This window comes from Kogia breviceps, chromosome 8, assembly GCF_026419965.1.
Source record: "Kogia breviceps isolate mKogBre1 chromosome 8, mKogBre1 haplotype 1, whole genome shotgun sequence".
In the NCBI taxonomy this organism is placed as follows: domain Eukaryota; kingdom Metazoa; phylum Chordata; class Mammalia; order Artiodactyla; family Physeteridae; genus Kogia; species Kogia breviceps.
In genome coordinates, this window is record NC_081317.1 from 1,239,631 (window position 1) to 1,263,867 (window position 24,237).

Consider the following 24,237-nt stretch of genomic DNA (forward strand, 5'->3'; position numbering starts at 1 on the left):
GTGCCCAGTTACCGGAGCCACTACACAGAACGTCTTTTACAGCAGAACCTCTAGAACCCTGTAATCCTGGGTCCCTGTTTGTTCAGCTGGCTCTTTACAAAAGGATTCCTTAGAGGAACGTGTCGCCTGCCCCGGGCACAGGAGTGGGAAGGGTGGGGCGTGCACTCCGGGGGCTGTGAGGCGGGCATCACAGGGTAGGCCATGGAGGGGCAGCTCTCTGTCCAGAGCAGGGTGTCGTGGGTGCAGCGAGGAAGATGCCAGAGGCCAGGCTGAGCGTGGCAGGACGGTGAGGGCCGGGACACACGCTGCCCGGCCCCGGGGAGGGGCTTGACCGGGCCCCTGGCTCCTCCCCGCACCACAGGCTTCACCGGCCAGAACTGTGAGGCAAACATCGACGACTGCCCAGGGAACAGCTGCAAGAACGGAGGCGCCTGTGTGGACGGCGTGAACACCTACAACTGCCGCTGCCCCCCGGAGTGGACAGGTGCCCGCCCGGGGAGGCCTGGGTGGGCGCCACTGCTGCTGCAGCACACGCACGTGGCGGGCCGGAGCGGGGCCGAGAACCCGGTCCAGGCCGGGAAGGATTCCGGAGTGACCTGGGGCTGCCCCGCCGCCGGGCTCTCAGGCCTCCGCCCCAGCAGCCAGCACGGATGTGGCACCAGCTGGTCTGTGTGGGCCCTTTGCAGCCTGGCCCCGGGCAGCCCTGAGCCAGAATCAGGTCCCCAGTTTGAGCCCAGCTGCTGGGCAAGACACGGGGACGCTGGCCGGTAGGACGCCCGCCCCGCCCACAGACGAGCGTGGACCCTGGTGCACCTGTGCCTGCACAGCAGCCAGATGAGAGCCCCCTCTGGCGCCAGGGGTGCAGGGGAAGGAGTCATTCAGGCTGGCGGCAGGTGGAGGAGTCATGAGGGAAGGCTTCCTGGTGGAGGGGGCCCCGCGCCCCGAGGGGGAGGGCCTCGGCTGTGGTTGAGGGTCCGGAGGCGCCGCCCGGCCCGACGGTCCCGGCCCCCGCAGGTCAGCACTGCACCGAGGACGTGGACGAGTGCCAGCTCATGCCTAACGCCTGCCAGAACGGCGGGACCTGCCACAATGCCCACGGCGGCTACAACTGCGTGTGCGTCAACGGCTGGACCGGCGAGGACTGCAGCGAGAACATTGATGACTGCGCCAGCGCCTCCTGCTTCCATGGCGCCACCTGCCACGACCGCGTGGCCTCCTTCTACTGCGAGTGTCCCCACGGCCGCACAGGTGAGCGCCGACGAGGCGGGTTCTCTCTGCCCTCGCCCGGCGGTGGGCCCCCTCGGGTCAGGGCTCGCGTGCGTGGCCTTGCGCAGACACACGGACTGCAGGTTTGTGGGGGGGGGGGGGCCTGTGAGGGTGACCCCAAAAGGGGCCTTTCTGGGGTGAAGGGGCTGCCGGGGCTGGGGCGTCGCCTGCCGTCAGGGCTGCTGGCAGTGAACCTCCCAGAGTGACTCGGGCGTCATGGGACGGTCCACAGCATCACTAGCAGTGGCACAGTACGTGGGGTGGGGGTGGGGGTGGGGGATGGGTCCCGGTCCCTCCCTGGATAGCCGGGTGGGGGTGGACCCCGGCTGTGGGCAGCCCGCGCGTCCCCAGGCCAGGGGGCGGCGCCTCGGCTGACCACCGCCGCCCCGTATCCAGGTCTGCTGTGCCACCTCAATGATGCCTGCATCAGCAACCCCTGCAACGAGGGCTCCAACTGCGACACCAACCCCGTCAACGGCAAGGCCATCTGCACCTGCCCCTCGGGCTACACGGGGCCGGCCTGCAGCCAGGATGTGGACGAGTGCTCGCTGGGTACGGGCAGCCGAGGGGCAGCCGGGGCGCTGGGGAACCTGGTGGAAAGAGTCTGATGGGGGGGCGGGCACACCCCAGAGTGTTCTGGAGGCCAGCGTTCCCGGAGCAGCCCCTCACCATGCCGTGCCCGCCCACCCCCAGGCGCCAACCCCTGTGAGCACGCGGGCAAGTGTATCAACACGCTGGGCTCCTTCGAGTGCCAGTGTCTGCAGGGCTACACCGGCCCGCGCTGCGAGATCGACGTCAACGAGTGTGTGTCGAACCCGTGTCAGAACGACGCCACCTGCCTGGACCAGATCGGGGAGTTCCAGTGCATCTGCATGCCCGGTACGCGGCCAGCCTCCCGTCCGACCATCCGGGGCACCGCCCGGCAGGCGGGGGTGGGGAAGCCGCGTCAAGGCCGACGGACCCCAGGGAGCACCCCGGCCGCACCTCCTCTGCCCCCGGCCTCCGTGCCCACCCAGGCCGCGGCCCCCGCGGGTGTTTGGGGAGACCGAGCCAGGCCCGTAGGGCACAGCAGAGAGCAGGCCAGAGCTGGGCGGCTGGGCCGGCCCCGGGGAGCCGGCGTGGAGGGGGCAGGGCGTTCCCTTCCGCATCCCGAGCCCTCAGCTGCGGTGAGGGCCGCCGAGGCGGGTCGGGGTCCCCTGCACCCCTTGACCGCCCCGTCCCCGCAGGCTACGAGGGCGTGCATTGCGAGGTGAACACGGACGAGTGTGCCAGCAGCCCCTGCCTCCAGAACGGCCGCTGCCTGGACAAGATCAACGAGTTCGTGTGCGAGTGTCCCACGGGTGAGGCCGGCCCCAGCCGCGCCCGCCCCCCGCGGGGGTGCCCCACTGTCCCTGAGGGCCGCCGGGTTGGGTCCCCCAGGGGCTGGGTGGGAGGCTGCCGACTCTCACCTCGGGAGTGGGTGGGGTGTTTTCAGGCTTCCCCCAGCGGCAAGGCTGGGTCGGGCCGGGGGTCCTGGCCCCCAACCTTGCTGGGGAGCCGGGGCCCCAGCGACCCCCCCTTCCTGCCGGCGGGTCCCTGGGAGCAGCAGTGCTTGCCAACCCCCGAGGGGCCTCGACGGGAGGAGGTCTGGCCTGCCCTGGCCGCCCATCTCCGCCAGCCTGCAGTGGACATGATGCCAGGAGGGCCCGAGGAGCCTTTGGGGGCCCGAGTCTGTCCCAGGGGAGGGCTGGGGGCTGGGGGACGCCGGGCCCCGGGGAGGTGTCGTGGGTCAGAGCCTTGGATCTCCTGAGATGCAAAGCAACTGTTCCAGACACCGAGCCGGGAACCCGATTCTCAGCCCAACGAGGCTGTAGCCATAGCAACCGGAGTCAGTCTGGGGCAGAGGCCCCTGTGAGAGGGAGCGGGAGGCGTGTGACCCGAAAGGCGGGAGCTGAGAGGGGACGAGAAGAGAATGGGGGGTTCGCCCGGCCCCGGCCAGAGCACTCTCGGGGGGCCCTCCCAGGCACTCCCTGCCCCCGTCTGGCTGTGGGGCCACTGCGCCCATCGTGTCTGACCGCCGTCCCTCTCCCCGGCTGCAGGCTTCACCGGGCACCTGTGCCAGTACGACGTGGACGAGTGTGCGAGCACGCCCTGCAGGAATGGCGCCAAGTGCCTGGACGGGCCCAACACCTACACCTGCGCGTGCACGGAAGGTGCGGGCCGCCCCACTGCCAGGCCGAGCCGGGGGAGGGGGAGCAGGCGTGTAGGGTCCGGGGAGGGGGAGCAGCCGGGAGCTGAGGCTGGGAAGGGATCCCTCGTTCTGGGGCCTCTGGTCCCGGGGCCAAGAGCAAGGTGAGGCTTCGACCCGGGCAGTGGGGGACGTCCCCAGACATCCCCGGTCTCCCCCGGCGGGAGCGCAAGTGACTCTGGGTTGGTTGGTGGTGTCCCGGGATGGGACGGCCGCGTGCCCGGGGAGCAGCCCCACTTAGCCTCTCGGCCCCCCCGCCCCGCAGGCTACACGGGGCCCCACTGCGAGGTAGACATCGACGAGTGCGACCCCGACCCCTGCCACTACGGGTCCTGCAAGGACGGCGTTGCCACCTTCACCTGCCTGTGCCGGCCGGGCTACACGGGCCACCACTGCGAGACCAACATCAACGAGTGCCACAGCCAGCCCTGCCGCCACGGCGGCTCCTGCCAGGACCGCGATAACGCTTACCTCTGCTTCTGCCTCAAGGGGACCTCAGGTGCCTGGCCGGGGCCGCGGATGGGGCTGCGGCCGGGGCCGCGGCCGGGGGCGGGGACTGACCGCCTCTTGTCTCCCGCCGTCAGGACCCAACTGTGAGGTCAACCTGGACGATTGCGCCAGCAGCCCCTGTGACTCGGGCACCTGTCTGGACAAGATCGACGGCTACGAGTGTGTATGTGAGCCGGGCTACACAGGTGAGCTGCCCGGGGCTCGGGGACCCGCAGGGCTCTGTCCCCCCAGCCCGCGTCACGGCCTCGCTTCTGGGGCCCAGGCTGCGCTCACACGTCAGGGTCTCCGGGACGGGCCAGGTCTGGGGACTGTGGGGGCAGGATGGTGTAGGCCGCCTACCGCCCAGGGCCCAGCTGGCAGACCACCGGCTTTGGCCACGGTGGCGGAGACCACGGAAGGATCGGGGCTCCAGCCGGCACCGGACAGGCATCCCTGAGGCTCTCGTTCCTGGTCAGAGCCGGCCCGGCAGGCCCGGAGCAGAGCCAGGCTCCCGGCACACGTGCTTCTCTCCACGGCCCTCTGCCCTGAGGGTGTCCGGGGCCTCCTGAGCCTCAGCCCTCGCCGGCCAGCTCGGCCCCTGGGCCCGGGGAGGGGAGTTTGTGTGGGTGGGAGTCTGCGCCTCGGAAGGACCTGGGGAGGGGGTTTCACGGAGGGGGAGACTGAGGCCCCGAGGGCTGGGACCCACTCCCCGAGTCCCCTCCCACTCTCCCTCCCACGGGGGGGTGGGCGTGAGTGTCGAGCCGCCACCCCGTCCCACCGCCCGCAGGGAGCATGTGCCACATCAACGTCGATGAGTGCGCGGACAACCCCTGTCACAACGGCGGCACCTGCGAGGACGGCGTCAACAGCTTCACCTGCCGCTGCCCCGAGGGCTACCACGACCCCACCTGCCTGTCCGAGGTCAACGAGTGCAGCAGCAACCCCTGCGTCCATGGGGCCTGCCGGGACAGCCTCAACGGGTATGGGGCCGCCCCACACTCTGCATCCTCGGGAGCCCTGCCCCAGGGAGGCGGCCTGCTCGGGGGCTGGCGGCTGGCGGGCCAGGGAGGGGCAGTCGCGAAGCCCCGCACTGGCCAGCGCTGGGCCCCGGGCTGAGTGGGTGGGCGCCCCTCAAGAACGGATCTGCCGTTGGTGCCCTGAGATGTGCCGTCGGGCGCTCGCTCAGCTCCTGGTCTGAGCCCAGCGCTGCCCTGGGCTCTGTGTGCTCACGGGCCGGCGGGCGGGCCGCAGTGTGCGCTCGCCAGGCAAACACGTTTGTGTCGTGGTCTCAGGCAGGGTTTCTGTGACATCGCGGCGTGATGAGGTGATTGTTCTGGTCTTTGTCCTGGTTCCTGAAATCACTCAGATCTATAAAAGCGGAAGGAGTATCTTTTGTTATTCGTCAAAGCCCCTTTCAGGCACACCTGAGGATGAGGCTGGGTGCCGGGGGACCCGTGTGATGAGGGGGTTGGATCTCTGAGCCCCACCCTGACCTCCAAGGAGGGGAGAGGGGCTGCAGCGTGAGTTAATCACCAACAGCCCAGTGATCTAAATTGGTCACGCCTGTGTGAGGAACCCTCCATAAAAATGCAAAGTGCAGGAGTTCAGAGAGCTCCCCTGTCGGTGAACAGGTGCAGGGCGGCGGGAGCAGCTCTGAGCCCTTCCCCGTACCTGGCCCTGTGCATCTCTTCCATGGGGCTGTTCCTGAGTTTCACCTTTTATAATAGACCACGAATCTTGTAAGTAAACTCTTTCCTGAGTTTGTGAGCCATTCTAGCAACAAGGAAGGTGTCCGATTCATAGCTGTTCGCTCAGAAGTACAGGTGACAACCTGGGACTTCAGGTCAGTGTCTGACTTGGGGCCGGTCCTGTGGGAGCGAGCCCTATCTGTGGGGTCTGCGCCGACTCCAGGTAGCTAGTGCCAGAAATGAACTGTGGGATACTCCGCTGGTGTCCCCAGAGCTGGAGGATTGCGTGGTGTGGGAAACCCCCTACATACGTGGCGTCGCCGTTAGAGCGTGGAGAAGCTTACTTTTAGTTTCTGACACCCATTATGTGCCTGGCACTGCTCTGTCTGGATGGGGCCGTGGACATGGGCAGCGACCCCGTGCCCCCGTTTGGCACAGAGAGGGTAAGCACACCGTTGAGGGCCACACAGCGAGTGAAGGGTGGAGGGCCTTCTGACCACTGCCCTGAACTGGGCACTGTCCCCAATCTAGGTTAACAAACCCTCACCACCGTCTTGGGCAAGGTGGGCTATCTGAAGGTGTCTAAAGGACCGCGAGGGTCAGAGCAGACTGGCGCCTCCATCCAATCAGATCACAGGAAGGTGGCGGAGCGGGGAGGGCCCCCAGCCTAGGCCCTCCCCTCTTGGGCCACACCTGAGCTGCCGCGTGGTCGCCTCTGCAGGTACAAGTGTGACTGTGACCCCGGGTGGAGCGGGGCAAACTGCGACATCAACAACAACGAGTGTGAGTCGAACCCCTGCGTCAACGGGGGCACCTGCAAGGACATGACCAGCGGCTACGTGTGCGCGTGCCGGGAAGGCTTCAGTGGTGAGTGGCGTGGGGCTCCTGGCGCAGGGCGGGCCCCCCGGGGCGGCAGCACGGAGCCGGGACACAGCTCCAGCCACCGCGACCCGTGGCGGCTCCCTCCCTGGTGGGGGGGGGGCGGTGCCCGCTGGCGTTGACTCCAGGCCCCAGGCTCAGCGCAGGGCCCTTCCTCCACACCAGGTGGGACCTGGCCACAGCACCCAGGGTGACGGCCACACTGACTGCTGTCCCTCCCTCTGCAGGCCCCAACTGCCAGACCAACATCAACGAGTGTGCGTCCAACCCGTGTCTGAACCAGGGCACGTGTATAGACGACGTGGCTGGGTACAAGTGCAACTGCCTCCTGCCCTACACAGGTGGGGGCGGGGCCTGGGCTGCCATGGGGGCGGGGCCCGAGGGGTGCGCAGTGGCTTTCGGGGCTGGCCTCGTCTGCGTTGCTCGGCGGGCATCCCGAAGGCTCTGCTCTGTACTTGGGCCTGGCCACATTAGGGCCTCGCCCTGCAGGTGTCATTGCCAGGTTAGCCCACAAAATACCGGGTGCCTGGGAGGAAGTTTTAGCGTACGTAGGTCCCAAGTATTTTATCTGGTGACGTGGCCCCCTTGGTGGCAGAGCTGGGCCCGGGCTGTTGGCCTCCACGGCCCAACGTCCGTGCTGCCTCGGGCCCCCGGGGGCCAGGCCGCCCTCCCCGTCCGCTGGCCGGGCCTGAGGGATTCCTTTGATGGCGGGCCCTCTTTGTGTGGGGAAACAAGGAGCCCTCTGTTCCCGCTGAGAGCAGCGGGAGACTCGTCCCCGAGCATCTCAGCCTCTGCCACTGGCCTGGCCAAGGGGATCGCGAGATATGGTCCCTTCCTCAGCAGAGATTTGCCAAGTGTTGAAGAAGAAAAGTCCACAGCGACTAGGGCCACCAGCCCCACGGGGAATGGGCAGAGGGTGCTGCCACTGGGGACGGTTGTGGCCCCCAGCGGTCCTGAGAGCGCCCCGGCGGGCGGGGTGGGGCCCGTGACTGCGGTTCTCACGCCATCGGGCGGCCCGTGGCCAGAGCGGTGTTGGACCAAAGCTGGGGAGCTGGACTTTCTCTCTGGCACCGGTGAGGAAACTCTCCCCTGGTGGCCGCCCAGGGGCTTCCACGCCCAGGGCTCACCCGAGGCCCTTTCGGACACGTTGACATTGGGGGCTGGAGAGCCGGCGGGGAGGAGCCGGCCTGTGCTGACCCGCTTCCCGTCTGCCCGCTTCCTGCTTCCCGCTGCACAATTGTCGGAAACTCTAGCGAATTTCCTGCCTGCCCCGGTCGCCGTGGAAACCGATAGAAAGAAAGGCCCTGGGCGATCACACCCGAGGGCCGGGGAGATAATGGACCCCGGGGAAGATAACGCTTCCTCGAGGCCTCAGGACTCAGTCCCGTGGGCTGTAAACAGGAAGCCCTGCATAGGGCTTTCAGGGAGGAAAAGTCACCCAGCGTGCACGGGGGTCTAGCGAGACTCCCATCCCCGTCCCAGGGGTCCTGACACCTCACCCGCTGCTCCCCTGATAAGTAGCCCGTGCTCGGGGCTGAGGCTGGCACGTCCCCGGCAGCGAGGGCTCGTCCCCTGCTGTCACAGCCTTTGGTCAGTGGCCTCCTGCGTTGGGCGCTTGCTGCCCTTGACACAGAGCCCCTGGATCGGCCCCCAGGCCGCCGGCTCAGTGCAGGGCCCTCTGCTACCAGGGGGTGAGGAGGGGGCGTGAGGCCGAGAGCAGGTCCAAGGCCCCTGTGACGTTGTGGGGGGCATCGGTCCCAGCCCAGCCCCTGCCCCACCACCTGCCGCGGGGCAGGGGATTCTCTGGTTTGTGTTCGGGTCCTGACTCAGCCCGGTGCTCACGGGGGGGTTCCAGTGCCACTCCGTGTGCCCCCCTGCGGGGCAACCGAATGTGCTTTGGCGGTAGAAGCACCCACAGGCGGCGGCCGCAGTGGTCTCCGTCAGGTGGTGCCTCGGGGCGTTGACCCTCCGGGCCGGGGCTCCCCGCCTGTGCCTCTTCCCCTCAGGAGCCGCGTGCGAGGCGGTGCTGGCCCCGTGTGCCCCCGGCCCCTGCAGAAACGGCGGCGAGTGCAAGGAGTCCAAGGACTACCAGAGCTTCTCCTGCGCCTGCCCTGTGGGCTGGCAGGGTGAGAGCCAGCGAGCCCAGGAGGCGCTGGGACGGGCAGGGTGGGAGTCCCGGGGAGCCTGGGCATCTGTAGAGCAAGAGGTAGTGAGCTCCCCGTCCTCGGAGATGAGCCAGCGGGCTGCAGAGCCCTCCCAGCCTCGAACGTCTGCGTCCTGGCTCGGCCCCACGTCGGGGGACAGCAAGTCGCAGAGCCCCTCCTTCCCGGGACGCCCCCAGAGGACCATCCCGCGGCTGCGGAGGCCCCGCTCCTGGGGGGCGGGGGAGAGTCCTGTGGGGAGGGGGCTGAGCTGTGACAGCCCCCTCTCCCCCTCCCCCAGGGCAGACCTGCGAGATCGACATCAACGAGTGCGTGAAGAGCCCGTGCCGCACCGGAGCCTCCTGCCAGAACACCAACGGTGGCTACCGCTGCCACTGCCAGGCCGGCTACACCGGGCGTAACTGCGAGACGGACGTCGATGACTGCCGCCCCAGTGAGTGGCCGGCCGTGCTCCGTCCACCTCGGAGATGCTCAGACCTGTTTCCCCACGGGGGGCTCGGGGCAGGGAGCTCGTCGGGGTCGGATGGGAGGGTGGACGGGGCGGCACCCGGGTGCGGGGTTGGCGCTGGCCAGCTGGACCCCCCAGGAGGGCGCCTGGTCAGGGGCCGGAGGAGGTGCTGGGGGGGTGGCTGCTGTTGACCAGCGAGGTGTTCCCACGTGGTTCTGGAGGCTCTGGAGCCAGGTTGCAGGCTTCAAGCCCATCCCGGCATCTCCCCACCGGACTCCAGGGCTCCTCCCCCAGGGCCTTCCCTGCCCAGGTCCGGCGTGGCTCTTATTCTTGTCGCGACCCCCTGAGGAGCGGGGCTCTCAGACCCCTGGTTCACGTGACCTTGGCGTCCGGAGAAGCCGAGTATCTCATCTGGTGTCACTGGCGAGCAGGGAAGACTGACTGCAGCCTTGCTTGGTCTCACTGTTAACCCCGGGTGTTCTCCTCGTCCTTGTGGCCTGGGGACCGGGAACACGTGGCGGGGGGGTGGACCCCAAGCCCGTGACGCAGCCTGCCGGGTCAGGGGCTCCTGGCCGGACACCGTGGGGACAGTGCCAGGGTCCCCGCGGCTTCCACTGCCCTGGCAGCGGGGGTGGTGCCCGCCCATCAGGCCTGCCCTCCCTTCCTCTCCCAGACCCGTGCCACAACGGGGGCTCCTGCACAGACGGCATCAACACGGCCTTCTGCGACTGCCTGCCCGGCTTCCAGGGCGCCTTCTGCGAGGAGGACATCAACGAGTGCGCCAGCAACCCCTGCCGCAACGGCGCCAACTGCACCGACTGCGTGGACAGCTACACCTGCACCTGCCCCGCGGGCTTCAGTGGGATCCACTGTGAGAACAACACGCCTGACTGCACAGAGAGGTGCGTGGGGGCTGCGGCCACCGGTGTGGGCGCCGTGCAGGGCGGTGCCGGGCCTCAGGCGGACGTGGGCAGGCCGACGGGCCGCAGGGCCGCACGGTGTCCGGCAACCTGCGCGCCGAGCAGGTGTCTGCCTGGTGGGCACACGGTGCCAGTCGGGTTGACTCAGATGCTGTTCCTCCTGAAAGAGCTATTGTCCGTTGACCCGCGTGACTTAGAAGCAGGAACCCTGGTGGTTTATCCTGAAGAACTGGTGTTCCTCCTTCTATTAGACCGAGGGCCTTGTAACCCATCTTGTTTCCTCGTTTGCCTTGGCTGCCAGGAAGCTCAGTGTGGAAGCTCATCCCTGGTTTCTGACATAACTGTCTCCCGTGTTGTCTGTGCAATTCCGGTTTCTGCCTATTTTTATATTAACCGCTATATACCGCGTGTGTGATGGAGCTCCTCTCAGCGTGAGTTACAAGACGGCAAAGGAGGGGAGTATGACATGGTGTGAGAATTTGAGGTCCCTGGCCCTGTGCTGGCGACCTCCCGGGACTCCTGTCGGCTGACCTCAGGGAGGCTGTTGCTGGCCTGTCCCGGCACTCAGACCCCTTCGGGCACTGATTCGAGGGGGAGACGCCAGCGTGGAGGTACCTGCTTCGGCAGGGTCCTGCTGCCCCCACCCCCGCTCACCGCCGCCCCCCCCGCCGCCCCCCCCCCTCCAGCTCCTGCTTCAACGGCGGTACCTGCGTGGACGGCATCAACTCCTTTACCTGCCTGTGCCCGCCAGGCTTCACGGGCAGCTACTGCCAGCACGACGTCAACGAGTGTGACTCCCGGCCCTGCCTGCACGGCGGCACCTGCCACGACAGCTATGGCACCTACAAGTGCACCTGCCCGCAGGGCTACACTGGCCTCAACTGCCAGGTGAGTGCCCAGCACTCGGCGTCACAGCCACCCCGCTGGATCCCCCTCGCCTCCGCTCCAGCCGGCTTCACCAGCCTGGGGTGCGGGTGAGAGGGCCGGGCTCAGGGGGCGGGGGTGGCTCCCGGAGATCTGGGCTGCCGGCCTGGGGCCCAGCCCTGGGCTGAGCTGCCAGATAAGGAGTCAGAGGGGAACTTGAACTCAGGTAGCAGAGGTTTATGGAGCAAGAATGAGGCCCACCGGATCTGGGGGAAGACGGCTAAAAGCCAGTGTTTTCATAGGAAATACGTAAAGCTATTAAAGATGTATAGTCATTGGAGATTTTCACATAAAACCTCAGTTACAAAAGAGCTGTTTACTTCTTAAGAAAAATTTTCCTTCAAGGAAAGGCAGCTGGGAATTCCCTGGCTGTCCAGTGGTTAGGACTCTGCACTTTCACTGCCAAGGGCGCGAGTTCAGTCCCCAGTCGGGGAACTAAGATCCCGTAAGGTGCGTGGCGTGCCCCCTCTCGCCGCCGCCAAAAAAAAGGGCAGGGCAGCTGGTGGTCTGGATTCACTGAGGGCCCGGAGCAAGAGAGAGACCCTCGCCCCAGCCCCTGGCGGTTCCTGAGCAGGGGGCCCATGGGCCTCGGGGTCCATTTCTGTAGGATGGGGTCACGAGCCACCTTGGGTGAGAGGCTCTCTGGCGCATGTGTGTTCCCCTGCCAGGTGGGATGGGCCCCTTGGGAGTTGCGGGTGGGGGCGTTGTGAGCGAGGCTGCCCCCTGCCGTCCCCAGAACCTCGTGCGCTGGTGTGACTCCTCGCCCTGCAAGAATGGCGGCAGGTGCTGGCAGACCAACGCCTTGTACCGCTGTGAGTGCCACAGCGGCTGGACCGGCCTCTACTGCGACGTGCCCAGCGTCTCCTGTGAGGTGGCCGCATGGCAGCAAGGTAACCGGCCGTGTCCCGACCTGGCCCGGGTCTCCCCGCAACTCCCGGGTGTCTGTCCTCTGAGGTCAGGAGGTTTGCTGTCAGGCGGGGAGCCCAGGCCTCATGCTCCGTCCGCCCTGCCCCCTGCAGGCATCAATGTTACCCACCTGTGCCGGAACGGAGGGCTCTGCATGAACGTGGGCAACACGCACCACTGCCACTGCCAGGCGGGCTACACGGGCAGCTACTGTGAGGACCAGGTAGACGAGTGCTCGCCCAGCCCCTGCCAGAACGGGGCCACTTGCACCGACTACCCTGGTGGCTACTCCTGCGAGGTGGGGACCCGTCCCTGGTGAGGGTGCGCGTGTCTGGTGTGGGTGTCGTCGAGGGCGGGGCCCTGGGCCGGGAGCCGGTGCAGCCGGGAAGACCAAGCCCGTACACCTGTACAACGTTCAGTCTTATTAAGGGAGGGCTCGGTAATCAGGAAGGACTGCCCAGAGGAGTTGTCCTCTGGCGGGGGCACGGCAGCACCTGGAAGAGGAAACGGGACGGGGTTTCCCCTCCCCCAGATTTGCCCCAAGGCCCCCACCTCTATGTGGGGAACCGGGTCTAACACCCACCTTGGCCGGTAGTAAACTGCAGCTTACTGGGGTCCTTCCCGGGGTCTCCACCTGGGTCCGCCAAATGGGAGGAACCCCCAGCTTTGCTGGGCAAGAGGGCAGCTCGTGGGCCCCATCAGCCTGCACAGGGAGCGGGGGGCTCACTGAGCCACAGGCCCGCCCCCTCGCCGTCCCCCTGCAGTGCGTGGCTGGCTACCACGGGGTGAACTGCTCCGAGGAGGTCAACGAGTGTCTGTCCCAGCCGTGCCGGAATGGGGGCACCTGCATCGACCTCACCAACACCTACAAGTGCTCCTGCCCCCGGGGCACTCAGGGTAGGCAAGGCCGCACCCGGGAGGGAGCGTGCGGGCCGTGGCCGGCGTCCATTTCCTGGGCGTCCAGGCTCCCTGGTCCTGACCGCTGGCCGGGGGGCGCACCTGTGGCGGGGGCGGGGAGCAGCCAGCAGCCGCACGGGGTCTGACGGTGCCTGGGCCTGCAGGCGTGCACTGTGAGATCAACGTGGATGACTGCAACCCCCCCATCGACCCCGTGTCCCGGGGCCCCAAGTGCTTTAACAACGGCACCTGCGTGGACCAGGTGGGCGGCTACAGCTGCACCTGCCCGCCCGGCTTCGTGGGCGAGCGCTGTGAGGGTGACGTCAACGAGTGCCTGTCCAACCCCTGCGACGCCCGCGGCACCCAGAACTGCGTGCAGCGCGTCAACGCCTTCCACTGCGAGTGCCGCGCCGGCCACACCGGTGGGTGCCGCCGGCCGGGGGCAGGGAGCCGTGCCCGGGTGGGGGTCAGCCCCTCACACCTGCTCTCGTCCCCAGGGCGCCGCTGTGAGTCGGTCATCAACGGCTGCAAGGACAGGCCCTGCAAGAACGGGGGCAGCTGTGCCGTGGCCTCCAACACCGCCCGCGGGTTCATCTGCAAATGCCCAGCGGTAGGTACAGCCGGGCAGGCGGTGGGAAGGGTCCTGTGCGGCCAGGAGGGCTCCCTGTTCTGAAGGTCACAGAAGGACGCGCCCGCTTGGCGCACCTGGGGTACCGAGGTGGCCAGAGAACCCCGCCTCCCCCCGTCCCACACACGTGCCGGAGGACAAAGGGTGGCCTGAGTGTCTGGACTCCAGCCTCCTCGTTCCCTTCGAGACCGTGTGTTTTGTGTCAATAAACTTTACGTTTAGAGCACTTTTATAGAAAAATCGTGCAGAAGGAGGGTTCCCACGTACCCCCTCCCTCGACACACCTAGTTTCCCACTTGTTAGCTACTTGCCCTCACGTGGAACATTGTTACCACTTACCACCAGCATTGATACACTGTTAAACGATCCACACTGATACATTAAGTCAAGTCTGCGCTCCTGTGGTGTCTGGGTCTGACACACGTGCAGTGTCACACGTCCACTGCTGCAGGATCACGTGGGTTTGTCGGAGCCCTAAAACTGCCCCACGCTCCCCCTGTGCTCCCTTTTCCCTCACTCCTAACCCCTGGGAACCCCTGAGCGTTTTATGTTGACTTTCTTTAAAGGGTCCGGCTCCCCGGGGAAAGGGGGATGGGGGGATGCAGAGGCACGGCCAGGCCTGGGCGGGTCCCCGGGCATCTGGGGAGCCGGCCCACCCCGACACCCCCCGTGTGGCCCCCTCCCGGCAGGGCTTCGAGGGTGCCACGTGTGAGAACGACGCACGCAGCTGCGGCAGCCTGCGATGCCTCAACGGCGGCACCTGCATCTCGGGCCCGCGCAGCCCCACCTGCCTGTGCCTGGGCCCCTTCACCGGCCCCGAGTGCCAGTTCCCTGTCAGCAGCCCCTGCATGGGTGGCAACCCCTGCTACAACCAGGGCAGCTGCGAGCCCACGTCCGAGAGCCCCTTCTACCGCTGCCTGTGCCCCGCCAAGTTCAACGGGCTCCTGTGCCATATCCTGGACTACAGCTTCGGCGGTGGCGTGGGCCTCGACATCCCCCCGCCGCAGATCGAGGAGGCCTGCGAGCTGCCCGGCTGCCGCGAGGAGGCCGGCAACAAGGCCTGCAGCCTTCAGTGCAACAACCACGCCTGCGGCTGGGACGGCGGCGACTGCTCCCTCAACTTCAACGACCCCTGGCAGAACTGCACTCAGTCCCTGCAGTGCTGGAAGTACTTCAGCAACGGCCGCTGCGACAGCCAGTGCAACTCGGCCGGCTGCCTCTTCGACGGCTTCGACTGCCAGCGCGCAGAAGGCCAGTGCAAGTGAGGCCCACGGGGACGGCCGCTCTGCACCGCGGGGGCCCCGGGGCTCACGGGGCAGCACGAGGGAGCCGTCCGCTCACGGGCAGGGGGAGGGCCCGGGGCGCGGGCGGAGGAAGGACCCTGAGCACGCGGGCAGGGCGGCGGGCGGGCAGGTGCTGGCCGAGGGTCCCCGGGGGCCCGGCGTGGAGGGAGCCCTGAGCGTGCCCGTGCCCACAGCCCCCTGTACGACCAGTACTGCAAGGACCACTTCAGGGACGGGCACTGCGACCAGGGCTGCAACAGCGCCGAGTGCGAGTGGGACGGGCTGGACTGCGCGGAGCACATGCCCGAGCGGCTGGCGGCCGGCACGCTGGTGCTGGTGGTGCTGATGCCGCCCGAACAGCTGCGCAACCACTCCCTGCACTTCCTGCGCGAGCTCAGCCGCCTGCTGCACACGAACGTGGTCTTCAAGCGCGACGCCAGCGGCCAGCAGATGATCTTCCCCTACTACGGCCGCGAGGAGGAGCTTCGCAAGCACCCCATCAGGCGCTCTGTGGACGCCGGGGCCTCGCTGCTCCCGGGCAGTGGGGGCGGGCGCCGGCGCAGGGAGCTGGACCCCATGGACATCCGCGGGTGAGTGCGCTCCCGCGGGGCCCCTCCCACCCCCGCAGGCCAGGCCCCGCCCCGACCGACCGGCAGGGCCCTCCCCACGGCGCCACGCCACGCCCACACCACGCCCCCCACGCCACGCCACGCCCACGCCGAGCGTAGCGCTCTTCCCACTACATGGTGAAAGAGACCCAGGACTTAACGGGGCCCGTGAGGGGTGAGGGGCAGAGACAGCATTGCCCCTGGGGGGCCTCTTCACCCCATGGCCCATGCCCTGGAGCCTGGGGGCAGCTCTCGGGGAAGGATCAGGCTCTTAACATCTCCTTCCTTCCGAGATGAGGAACAGGAATGCTCGTGGCGCTCAAGGGAGCCACGGGGCCGGGGGTGGGCGCGCAAGCTCTCTGAGGAGAGTCTGTGATGAGCAGCCACGTGTGCCCTGCTGGGGCGGACGCGGTGGGCCGGCAGCGGCGCTGTCCACCTCCAGGGCTGTTCCCGTCCAGACCCAGCTCCCCGCCGCCCCAGGCTGCCCCCTCGGCTTCTGGGAGTGCCTCAGACCCCGGCCATCAGGGTGATGCCACCGGAGCCAGAGCTGGTCCTTGGAGGCAGTGGGCTGGGTGGACACACAGGGAGGAGGCCGGGGCCCGAGCCCCCTGACCCCGGTGTGCCCCCAGGTCCATCGTCTACCTGGAGATCGACAACCGGCAGTGCGTCCAGTCGTCCTCCCAGTGCTTCCAGAGCGCCACGGATGTGGCCGCCTTCCTGGGCGCGCTCGCCTCGCTGGGCAGCCTCAACATCCCCTACAAGATCGAGGCCGTGCAGAGTGAGTGGCCCGCCCTGCTCGCGCAGCCACCCTCCCTCGGGAGCTTTTGTGTGTGTACTGGGAGGGGTCCGCCTGGGAGGGGCTGCCTCCCAGCTCTCCTCCAAGATGCTCACGTCTCCGTGCCATTTGCCACCCACGGGGGTGTCACGCCATCCAGAGTTTCGGGAGTGCTTTGCTGGCGTTTTCCGCCCCGCACTCTCTCCCTCCCCACGGTGACAGCTGTCAGCGAGGCTGGCCCAGGGGAACCAGCACATCCACCAGAAAGTGGGAGCCTTTTTCTCGCCCCACCCGTTCCTCCTGATTTTTCTTTGTTGGGTATTATTTCAAAATCATTACAGCTTTTTTTTAAAAAAAAAAGGAGGGAGAGAGAAAAGAATTGATCGGTGTCATGTGAAGTGTTGAAGTTTGTATCTCGAAAATCCCCCTAAATCCTTTGTCTTAACAGCTCAATGCAAGTGCAGTGATTTGAAGTTGGCTAATCCTTCTCCCTTAAAGGAGAAAAAAGTAAAAGCCGTCTCCAGATAGCCGGCTGGTGCAGGAGAGAATTTAGCGATAGTTTGCAATTCTGATTAATCGCGTAGAAAATGACCTTATTTTGGGGGGCGGGATGGAGGAGAGTGGGCGAGGAGGCGCCCGGCCGCGGAGCCAGTGCGCTGCCCCCGGCCGCCAGCCTGCCTGGTAGCTTGGCCTGATGTCCGGGCGCCCGCCCGCGGCCCCTGTGCCCGCAGGTGAGACGGTGGAGCCGCCCCCGCCCCCGCCGCTGCACTTCATGTACGTGGCCGTGGTGGCCTTCGTGCTGCTCTTCTTCGTGGGCTGCGGGGTGCTGCTGTCGCGGAAGCGCCGGCGGCAGCATGGCCAGCTCTGGTTCCCCGAGGGCTTCAAGGTGTCGGAGGCCAGCAAGAAGAAGCGGCGGGAGCCCCTCGGCGAGGACTCCGTGGGCCTCAAGTTAGTGGACGTGGCCGCGGCATCTGGGGGACGTGCGGGAGGCGGGGCTGCCTCCTGTGGACCCGCGGGCCCCGCCTCAGACGCCAGGCGCGGGCAGGGCCCCGGGGGTCTCCTGGGAGCCCCGCTCAGCCCCGCCTCCCCACCCCCTCACTCCCAGGCCCCTGAAGAACACCTCGGACGGCGCCCTCATGGACGACAGCCAGAACGCGTGGGGCGATGAGGGCCTGGAAGCCAAGAAGTTCCGGGTGAGTTGGCGCTCCAGGGCCCCGCCCCCGGCCCCCCCCCCCGCCCCCAGCCCTCCCGGCCCCTTAGGACGTGGCCCTCTGCTCGACCCTCTTCCATAGTTCGAGGAGCCCGTGGTCCTTCCCGACCCGGATGACCAGACAGACCACCGGCAGTGGACCCAGCAGCACCTGGACGCCGCTGACCTCCGCGTGTCCGCCATGGCCCCCACGCCGCCGCAGGGCGAGGCCGACACCGACTGCATGGACGTCAATGTCCGCGGGCCGGGTAGGTGCCGCCAGCCCCCCGCACCGCCCTCCGGGGCTCCACCCTGGGGCACCTAGCCGCTTCGGGCAGCCTGCTCTTCCCTGACCTCGTCACCTGCCTGCCCCCCTCCCCTGAGCCCTCGGGTTCAGTACCTGGAAGCGCAGCTTTGCGGGGATGAGACCTTGGAGGGGGTGGGGACCCCGGGGAGTCGCTCAGCCTCCTCGCTGGCTCCCCCCTCTCGGGGTGACGGTCTCAAAACTCACTCTGCCCTCCGAGTTAATTTCTTGATCCAAACGCTTCTTTTGAGACCCCAAGGTGTTGGTTTCCTAACCACCCATTTCTTACACGGCCTCTCTCCTGGGTGGGCTGTTGGTGAAGCTCTCGGGCGGGTCAGGAAGCCGAGCGGCGGGCGTCTCTGTCGCCCACCGGCCCGTTGGAGCTGGACTTGGCTCTGCCCTCGGGGAGCTTGGATGGACTGCGTTGGCCCCGGGCAGGGTGGTCTCCGTGGGCCGCGTGTCCACAGGGCTGCCCGCCCGCCCGCTGCGGACCGTTGTCACAGTCCCCGAGCAGCTGCTGGGGGCCGGCCTTCCTGACCAGGCCCCGCCCCTGTCCCGCCCCTGTCCCGCCCCTGCAGACGGCTTCACGCCCCTCATGATAGCCTCCTGCAGTGGAGGGGGCCTGGAGACGGGCAACAGCGAGGAGGAGGAGGACGCGCCCGCGGTCATCTCGGACTTCATCTACCAGGGCGCCAGCCTGCACAACCAGACGGACCGCACCGGCGAGACCGCCCTGCACCTGGCTGCCCGCTACTCGCGCTCCGACGCGGCCAAGCGCCTGCTAGAGGCCAGCGCCGACGCCAACATCCAGGACAACATGGGGCGCACCCCGCTGCACGCGGCCGTGGCTGCCGACGCGCAGGGGGTCTTTCAGGTGGGCAGCCGTGCCCGCGCCCTTCTGCTAGCCTGCGCCCGCCTTCCCTCCTTGTGGGCGGGCCCCGGAGCCCTCGTTCCAAGCGTGGCCAGAGCAGGGGCAGCTGGCGTCTCCCCCTCTTCCCTGTCTCAAGCCTTTGCACCCTGAAGGGGGCCCAAGGCCGGGTAGGGCATCAAAGCCCCGTGTCGTCCTCGCCGGGGAGCCCGGCTAGCCGCGGTCCAGCAGGAGGCCGTGGGGGCCTGCGGGAAGCGGGGCCTCCTCGCCTTCACCCAAGACAGGCTCCGTCCCCTGCGTCTGCCCCCCCACCTGCCTTGCCCCTCCCTCCGTGCTTTGGCTGGAGGCGTTGCCTCTGGCGGTGGGGAGAAGGGTTGGAGGCTGCTGTTTGCTGCCTGTGGACCGGGAGCTCTGGCCTTGCTGGGGGTCCCAGGACCAGGGTGGATTAGGGACTTGGATGCCTGGGCCTCTGGGGAGTGTCACTGGCAGAGGGTGCTTTGAAAGCCGCCGGCTGGCCCCCCTGCCGCAGACCAACCAGGCTCTGGGCAGTGCTGCTCTGCACAGACGGGCAGGTAAATAGGGCACAGATGGGGGTTTGAATTTAGTAATTTTTGATGCGTCGACTTTCTATGGAAGTAAGAGATCAAGGACGATTTAAACGAGCCCCTGGAGGCAGGCCCTGGCGAGTTTGCTCTGGCAGAGTCTCTCTGGCGCTTAGAGACATGAATTCCCACAGGCGCTCGTTTCACAGGAGTTATAGGCCCGTCCCACACGTGGCTTGGTCCCCAGCTCCTTTCACCCACGAGCAAACGGTGACCGTCCTCACGGATGCTCTGGCCCTGGCCCCTCTAGCGGCGGCCGGTGGTGCCCCTCCTCCCCAACTCCATGGCCGTCCAGTCTCGCTGGGGCCACTTAGACCCCAGGAGGGGCTGCTTCCGCGTCAGGGATCGGATCCCAAGCATCTGTCCCAGGTGGGGGCCTCGCACTCACACTGGCCGAGCCTGAGACCTTCCCTGTCGCCTAGATCCTGATCCGGAACCGAGCCACGGACCTGGACGCCCGCATGCACGACGGCACAACTCCGCTGATCCTGGCCGCCCGCCTGGCCGTCGAGGGCATGCTGGAGGACCTCATCAACTCCCACGCCGACGTCAACGCCGTGGACGACCTGGGTGAGCCAGGCGGCGCCCAGCCCGCGGGGGTGCCTGCGGGCACCTGCTCCTTCCTGACCCGCCCTCTGCTTCCCTCGCAGGCAAGTCCGCCCTGCACTGGGCCGCCGCGGTGAACAACGTGGAGGCCGCCGTCGTGCTCCTGAAGAACGGGGCCAACAAGGACATGCAGAACAACAAGGTGGGCTGGGCTGGCGAGTCACATCCCCCAACCTCACTCTTTTCCAACTGGCAGACCCCCAGGCCGGTGACTTCAGCTCCTGGGCCTCAGCTCCCTAACCTGTAAAGTCCCAGCAGGAGCCCCTGGCACACAGATGGGGACCCCTCAGCGAGTGCCTGTGTGTCGTTGGCTCTCCCGCCCTCCTTCCTGCCGTATTTACGGGTCCCCTCTCAAGCGCAGGGCGTGCGTCCCAGCGTAGCGAGGAAGCAGCCGCAGCTGTCCGCTCTCTGTCACCGACCTGGACCCCACCCCTGTCCTTGTCGGTCCTTGGGCGGGGTGGGGTGACCCAGATGGTACACGTTGAGTCAGGAGGCTGGTGGGCATGGGGGGACTCCGTGCTGGGAGGCGCCCGGGTGTCAACGCGAGTGGCCACCTTCTGCGCCTGGACCCCCACCCCCGTCTCCCTCAGCGTTGCCGCAGTCTGTGCCCTGAGGCTAAGGAGGCGCTTGCCTTCCTCCCCAGCCCAGTCTGACCCCACGTCTCCTGAAACTTGTCGCTGGGCTCCTTTGCGTGTCCAGCCCCACCCCATACTTCACGGAGCCCTGGTTGCATTTCAGACTGTGCTGGGGGAGGGGCGCAGGGGGCGGTGTTGGGCCCAGGAGCTCCTGAGTCTGCGGGGGGCAGAGACGTGATCCCACCTCCCGTTGGGGAGACTCAGCCTCGGAGACGGAGGGGCTGTGGCCGAAGGGACTGCTGTGGCGAGGCAGCGACCGTGGCCGAGGCCTTGTGTGTACCAGGCAGGCGCCACGAGGCCTCACCCCCCCACCACCCCCGCCCAACAGCAGCCTCGGGGGCATACGCGGCACGTCCGCCGTACGGATGAGTAAACCAAGACCCAGGGACAGAGCGAAGATGTCAGGGTCCCTGGGGCACCGTGTGGTGCCCACGGATGCACTTTAGGCATCGCCGAGCCCCTGAAATTGTGGCAGGGTTTGCGTCTGTGCAGGTTTGGAGGGAGGGAAGAGGGGCCACAGTCTGTTAGATTTCCTGTGGGGCCTATGACCCCCGGAAAGGTGAAGCTTTACTGATTTAGAATCTAGGATCCCGCAGACCGACTCCGGGTGGGTCTCAGAAGATGTATTTAAAGCCTTTTGTGTTAAGACTTAACAGGCCAGGTAAAGGTAGCATGCTGGGGAGGGTCTAGATGAAGTGCCCCCCCCACGCCCCCGTGGCCGGGAGGAGGGGCCCCGACCACCGGTCCCTCTGGTGACAGGTGACCTCCTCACCTGCCCCCCGTCCACTTCCCCAGGAGGAGACGCCCTTGTTCCTGGCCGCCCGGGAGGGCAGCTACGAGACGGCCAAGGTGCTGCTGGACCATTTCGCCAATCGGGACATCACGGACCACATGGACCGCCTGCCCCGCGACGTCGCGCAGGAGCGCATGCACCACGACATCGTGCGGCTGCTGGACGAGTACAGCCTGGTGCGCAGCCCCCCGCTGCACGGCGCGCCCACCCTGTCGCCCCCGCTCTGCTCTCCCGGCGGCTACCTGGGCAACCTGAAGCCCGCCGTGCAGGGCAAGAAGGCCCGCAAGCCCAGCACCAAGGGCCTGGCCTGCGGCGGCAAGGAGCCCAAGGACCTCAAGGCGCGGAGGAAGAAGTCCCAGGACGGCAAGGGCTGCCTGCTGGACGGCTCGAGCGCGCTGTCGCCCGTGGACTCCCTGGAGTCCCCCCACGGCTACCTGTCGGATGTAGCCTCCCCGCCCCTCCTGCCCTCCCCTTTCCAGCAGTCTCCCTCTGTGCCCCTCAACCACCTGCCCGGGATGCCCGACGCCCACCTGGGTGTCGGTCACCTGAGCGTGGCGGCCAAGCCCGAGGTGGCAGCGCTGAGTGGGGGCGGCCGGCTGGCCTTCGAGGCGGGGCCGCCACGCCTCTCCCACCTGCCCGTGGCCTCCGGCACCAGCACGGTCCTGGGTGCCGGCGGCAGCAGGAGCTGTGGTGGGGCCGTGAATTTCACCGTGGGGGGAGCCGCAGGCCTGAACGGCCAGTGCGAGTGGCTGTCCCGGCTGCAGAACGGCCTGGTGCCGAACCAGTACAACCCGCTGCGAGGGAGCGTGGCGCCGGGCACCCTGAGCCCGCAGGCCCCCGCCCTGCAGCGCGGCGTGGTGGGCCCGCTGCACGGCGGCCTGTCTGCCACCGCCCTGTCCCAGATGATGAGCTACCAGGCCCTGCCCAACGCGCGGCTGGCCGCCCAGCCTCACCTGGTGCAGCCGCAGCAGCAACAGCAGAACTTACAGATGCAGCCGCCGAACATGCAGCCGCAGGCACCGCAGCCACACCTCGGTGTGGGCTCGGCCACCGGCGGCCACATGGGCCGGAGCTTCTTGGCGGGGGAGCTGAGCCAGGCGGACGTGCAGCCCCTGGGCCCCGGCAGCCTGGCGGCGCACACCGTCCTGCCGCAGGACAGCCAGGTCCTGCCCACGTCGCTGCCGGCGGCGCTGGCCCCGCCCATGACCACCGCCCAGTTCCTGACGCCCCCCTCCCAGCACAGCTACTCCTCCCCCGTGGACAACACCCCCAGCCACCAGCTGCAGGTGCCCGAGCACCCCTTCCTCACCCCGTCCCCGGAGTCCCCCGACCAGTGGTCCAGCTCGTCGCCGCGCTCCAACATCTCCGACTGGTCCGAGGGCATCTCCAGCCCGCCCACCAGCATGCCGTCCCAGATCGCCCACGTTCCTGAGGCCTTTAAGTAAACAGCCGGCTGCCCCCAGGGACCCTGTGCTTCCTTTCCCAAGCCCTGCTGGACGTTCGCGTGCGCTCCGTGGATGTCGGGGCCGACCAAAGGAGCTTTTTTCAAGAAATGTGTCTTTATACAAAATAAGAGGACAAGGATTTTTAATTTTTTTTTTTTTTTTTTTTTTAGTATTTATTTATGTACTTTTATTTTACCTGGAAACACTGTCTTTTTATTTATATGTACTGTTTTGTATATCACCAGGTAGCAACTTTTATCTGCTCCAAGAAAATAAACTAGTTCTCAATCATGATTGCCCGGCTTAGGATAAAGATTCCTAGGTGTTTGTAAAATATAAACAAAGATTCATGATTTCCAAATGCCATTTATTTATTGATTTCCTCTTTTTTTTTTTTACTCCGAAAAGAAATGTCAGAGAAGGGAGGTTTTTGAGCCAGCATTGTTCAAAAAGCTCCGGGGGTGCCTGGGCCTGCTGCCGTTTCCCCAGACAGCTCCCTCAGCCCTCCTCCAAAGCCGGACCACTCCCCCGACGCACGCTCCCGGGACCACCTGCGTTTTGCGAGAAGATGCATCTAGAGAGAGAAAAGCAGACCCTTTGCTCCTTTGGCACATGGGTTAATTTGCATCTAAAATAGGAAAGTAACGTGAAATGATGTGGTTTATGCGTTTCGGTGTTCTTTTAAATGACTTTTTTAAAACATGCTTTTAAAAATGTGTTCTTGGGGTATACCAAGGGTACATTTCATGGTACCAATCATGAATCTTTGTTTCGGGTTCAGTATTATGTAGTTGTTCAATGGTCTTGTGAGTTCTTGTTCTTTCTGGAGGCTCCCAGGCCCCCCCGGGCCCCCGCTGATATTTAAGCATCGTGCGGAGTGAGAAGTCAGAGGTGTGGTACCCACCTTGGACCCCACGTTGGGGAGGCCTACCCCTTTCTGGGGAAAGACACTGCCTGGGCCACCCCGTTGGAGGCGTCTCGACTTGAACTGCGTCTCCCGGGTTCAGCGGAAGATGGGCTGGTGCTCCTGGGGCCCGAGCGCGGATGGGCCCTGTCGTTATAGGAGAGTTGGAGAAACGTGGGCAGCCTCACTGCTCAGAGACCCTCGTGCCAGGGCCCCGGCGCGGCTCAGTGGGGCGCTTGGGGCGCCCCTCCCGGTTCGGGGTGGGGCGTGCGCCCGGGGGAGGGAGCAGATTCTTACATTGTCAAGTATAAGCCTGTGGCAGAGTAAACGTCTGTAAATACATTTCTAAAGGGGGATTTTGTTTAAGAAATCTGATTGAACAAATCTGTCAGGGGTCATGTTGGTAAGGGATGTCAGAACCCAGGCCCCCGACCGGACCTGCAGCTGCCGAACCGTAGCTCCTGAGAGCAAAGCCAGGGAGGGTCCGGCCGCCCACGGTGTTCGGGCAGCTGCGCAGGCCTCGCCGGGCGCAGTGCTGGGCCACCCCTGGTGGGCATGACCAGACACTTCTTAAGATGTTGCTTCTTACCGTGTTTTATAAAATAGAGTGTAGTTTACATGAAAAGGAAACTTTTTAAAAAAGTTATCTACATGCAAAACTGCAGGTGATGAAAATGATGTATTTTTTTTCATCTTTTTTGTTAGCTGATTTGCAATAAAAATGATTCTGACGGTCGTCCAGATTTTGCTAAACTCGGCTGTGGTGCTGGCTTGCTTTCTGAGAGGGAGGA

General features: G+C 66.2%; 1 protein-coding gene across 3 annotated transcripts in view; it reads left to right on the forward strand.

The window, feature by feature from the left end:
* The window catches only part of NOTCH1 (notch receptor 1), a 46,975-nt gene extending 22,776 nt beyond the window's left edge, over window positions 1-24,199 (forward strand). The window contains exons 5-34 of one of the 3 annotated variants that reach the window (XM_067040262.1): window positions 362-484; window positions 1,015-1,248; window positions 1,663-1,818; window positions 1,960-2,145; window positions 2,493-2,606; window positions 3,345-3,458; window positions 3,759-3,992; window positions 4,078-4,188; window positions 4,770-4,962; window positions 6,392-6,537; window positions 6,777-6,890; window positions 8,556-8,675; window positions 8,992-9,144; window positions 9,833-10,061; window positions 10,766-10,967; window positions 11,740-11,893; window positions 12,023-12,207; window positions 12,647-12,806; window positions 12,971-13,228; window positions 13,304-13,416; window positions 14,124-14,695; window positions 14,912-15,307; window positions 15,955-16,103; window positions 16,832-17,048; window positions 17,206-17,293; window positions 17,393-17,558; window positions 18,172-18,467; window positions 19,486-19,633; window positions 19,714-19,811; window positions 21,100-24,199. In XM_067040262.1, coding sequence (XP_066896363.1) covers window positions 362-484; window positions 1,015-1,248; window positions 1,663-1,818; window positions 1,960-2,145; window positions 2,493-2,606; window positions 3,345-3,458; window positions 3,759-3,992; window positions 4,078-4,188; window positions 4,770-4,962; window positions 6,392-6,537; window positions 6,777-6,890; window positions 8,556-8,675; window positions 8,992-9,144; window positions 9,833-10,061; window positions 10,766-10,967; window positions 11,740-11,893; window positions 12,023-12,207; window positions 12,647-12,806; window positions 12,971-13,228; window positions 13,304-13,416; window positions 14,124-14,695; window positions 14,912-15,307; window positions 15,955-16,103; window positions 16,832-17,048; window positions 17,206-17,293; window positions 17,393-17,558; window positions 18,172-18,467; window positions 19,486-19,633; window positions 19,714-19,811; window positions 21,100-22,542 — 6,872 coding nt within the window. In that variant the 3' untranslated portion in view covers window positions 22,543-24,199. The remainder of the gene's footprint in view (window positions 1-361; window positions 485-1,014; window positions 1,249-1,662; window positions 1,819-1,959; window positions 2,146-2,492; window positions 2,607-3,344; window positions 3,459-3,758; window positions 3,993-4,077; window positions 4,189-4,769; window positions 4,963-6,391; window positions 6,538-6,776; window positions 6,891-8,555; window positions 8,676-8,991; window positions 9,145-9,832; window positions 10,062-10,765; window positions 10,968-11,739; window positions 11,894-12,022; window positions 12,208-12,646; window positions 12,807-12,970; window positions 13,229-13,303; window positions 13,417-14,123; window positions 14,696-14,911; window positions 15,308-15,954; window positions 16,104-16,831; window positions 17,049-17,205; window positions 17,294-17,392; window positions 17,559-18,171; window positions 18,468-19,485; window positions 19,634-19,713; window positions 19,812-21,099) is intronic. The other 2 variants (XM_059072874.2, XM_067040263.1) reach the window with 2 other exon arrangements.
* The last annotated feature ends 38 nt before the right edge of the window (window positions 24,200-24,237 follow it).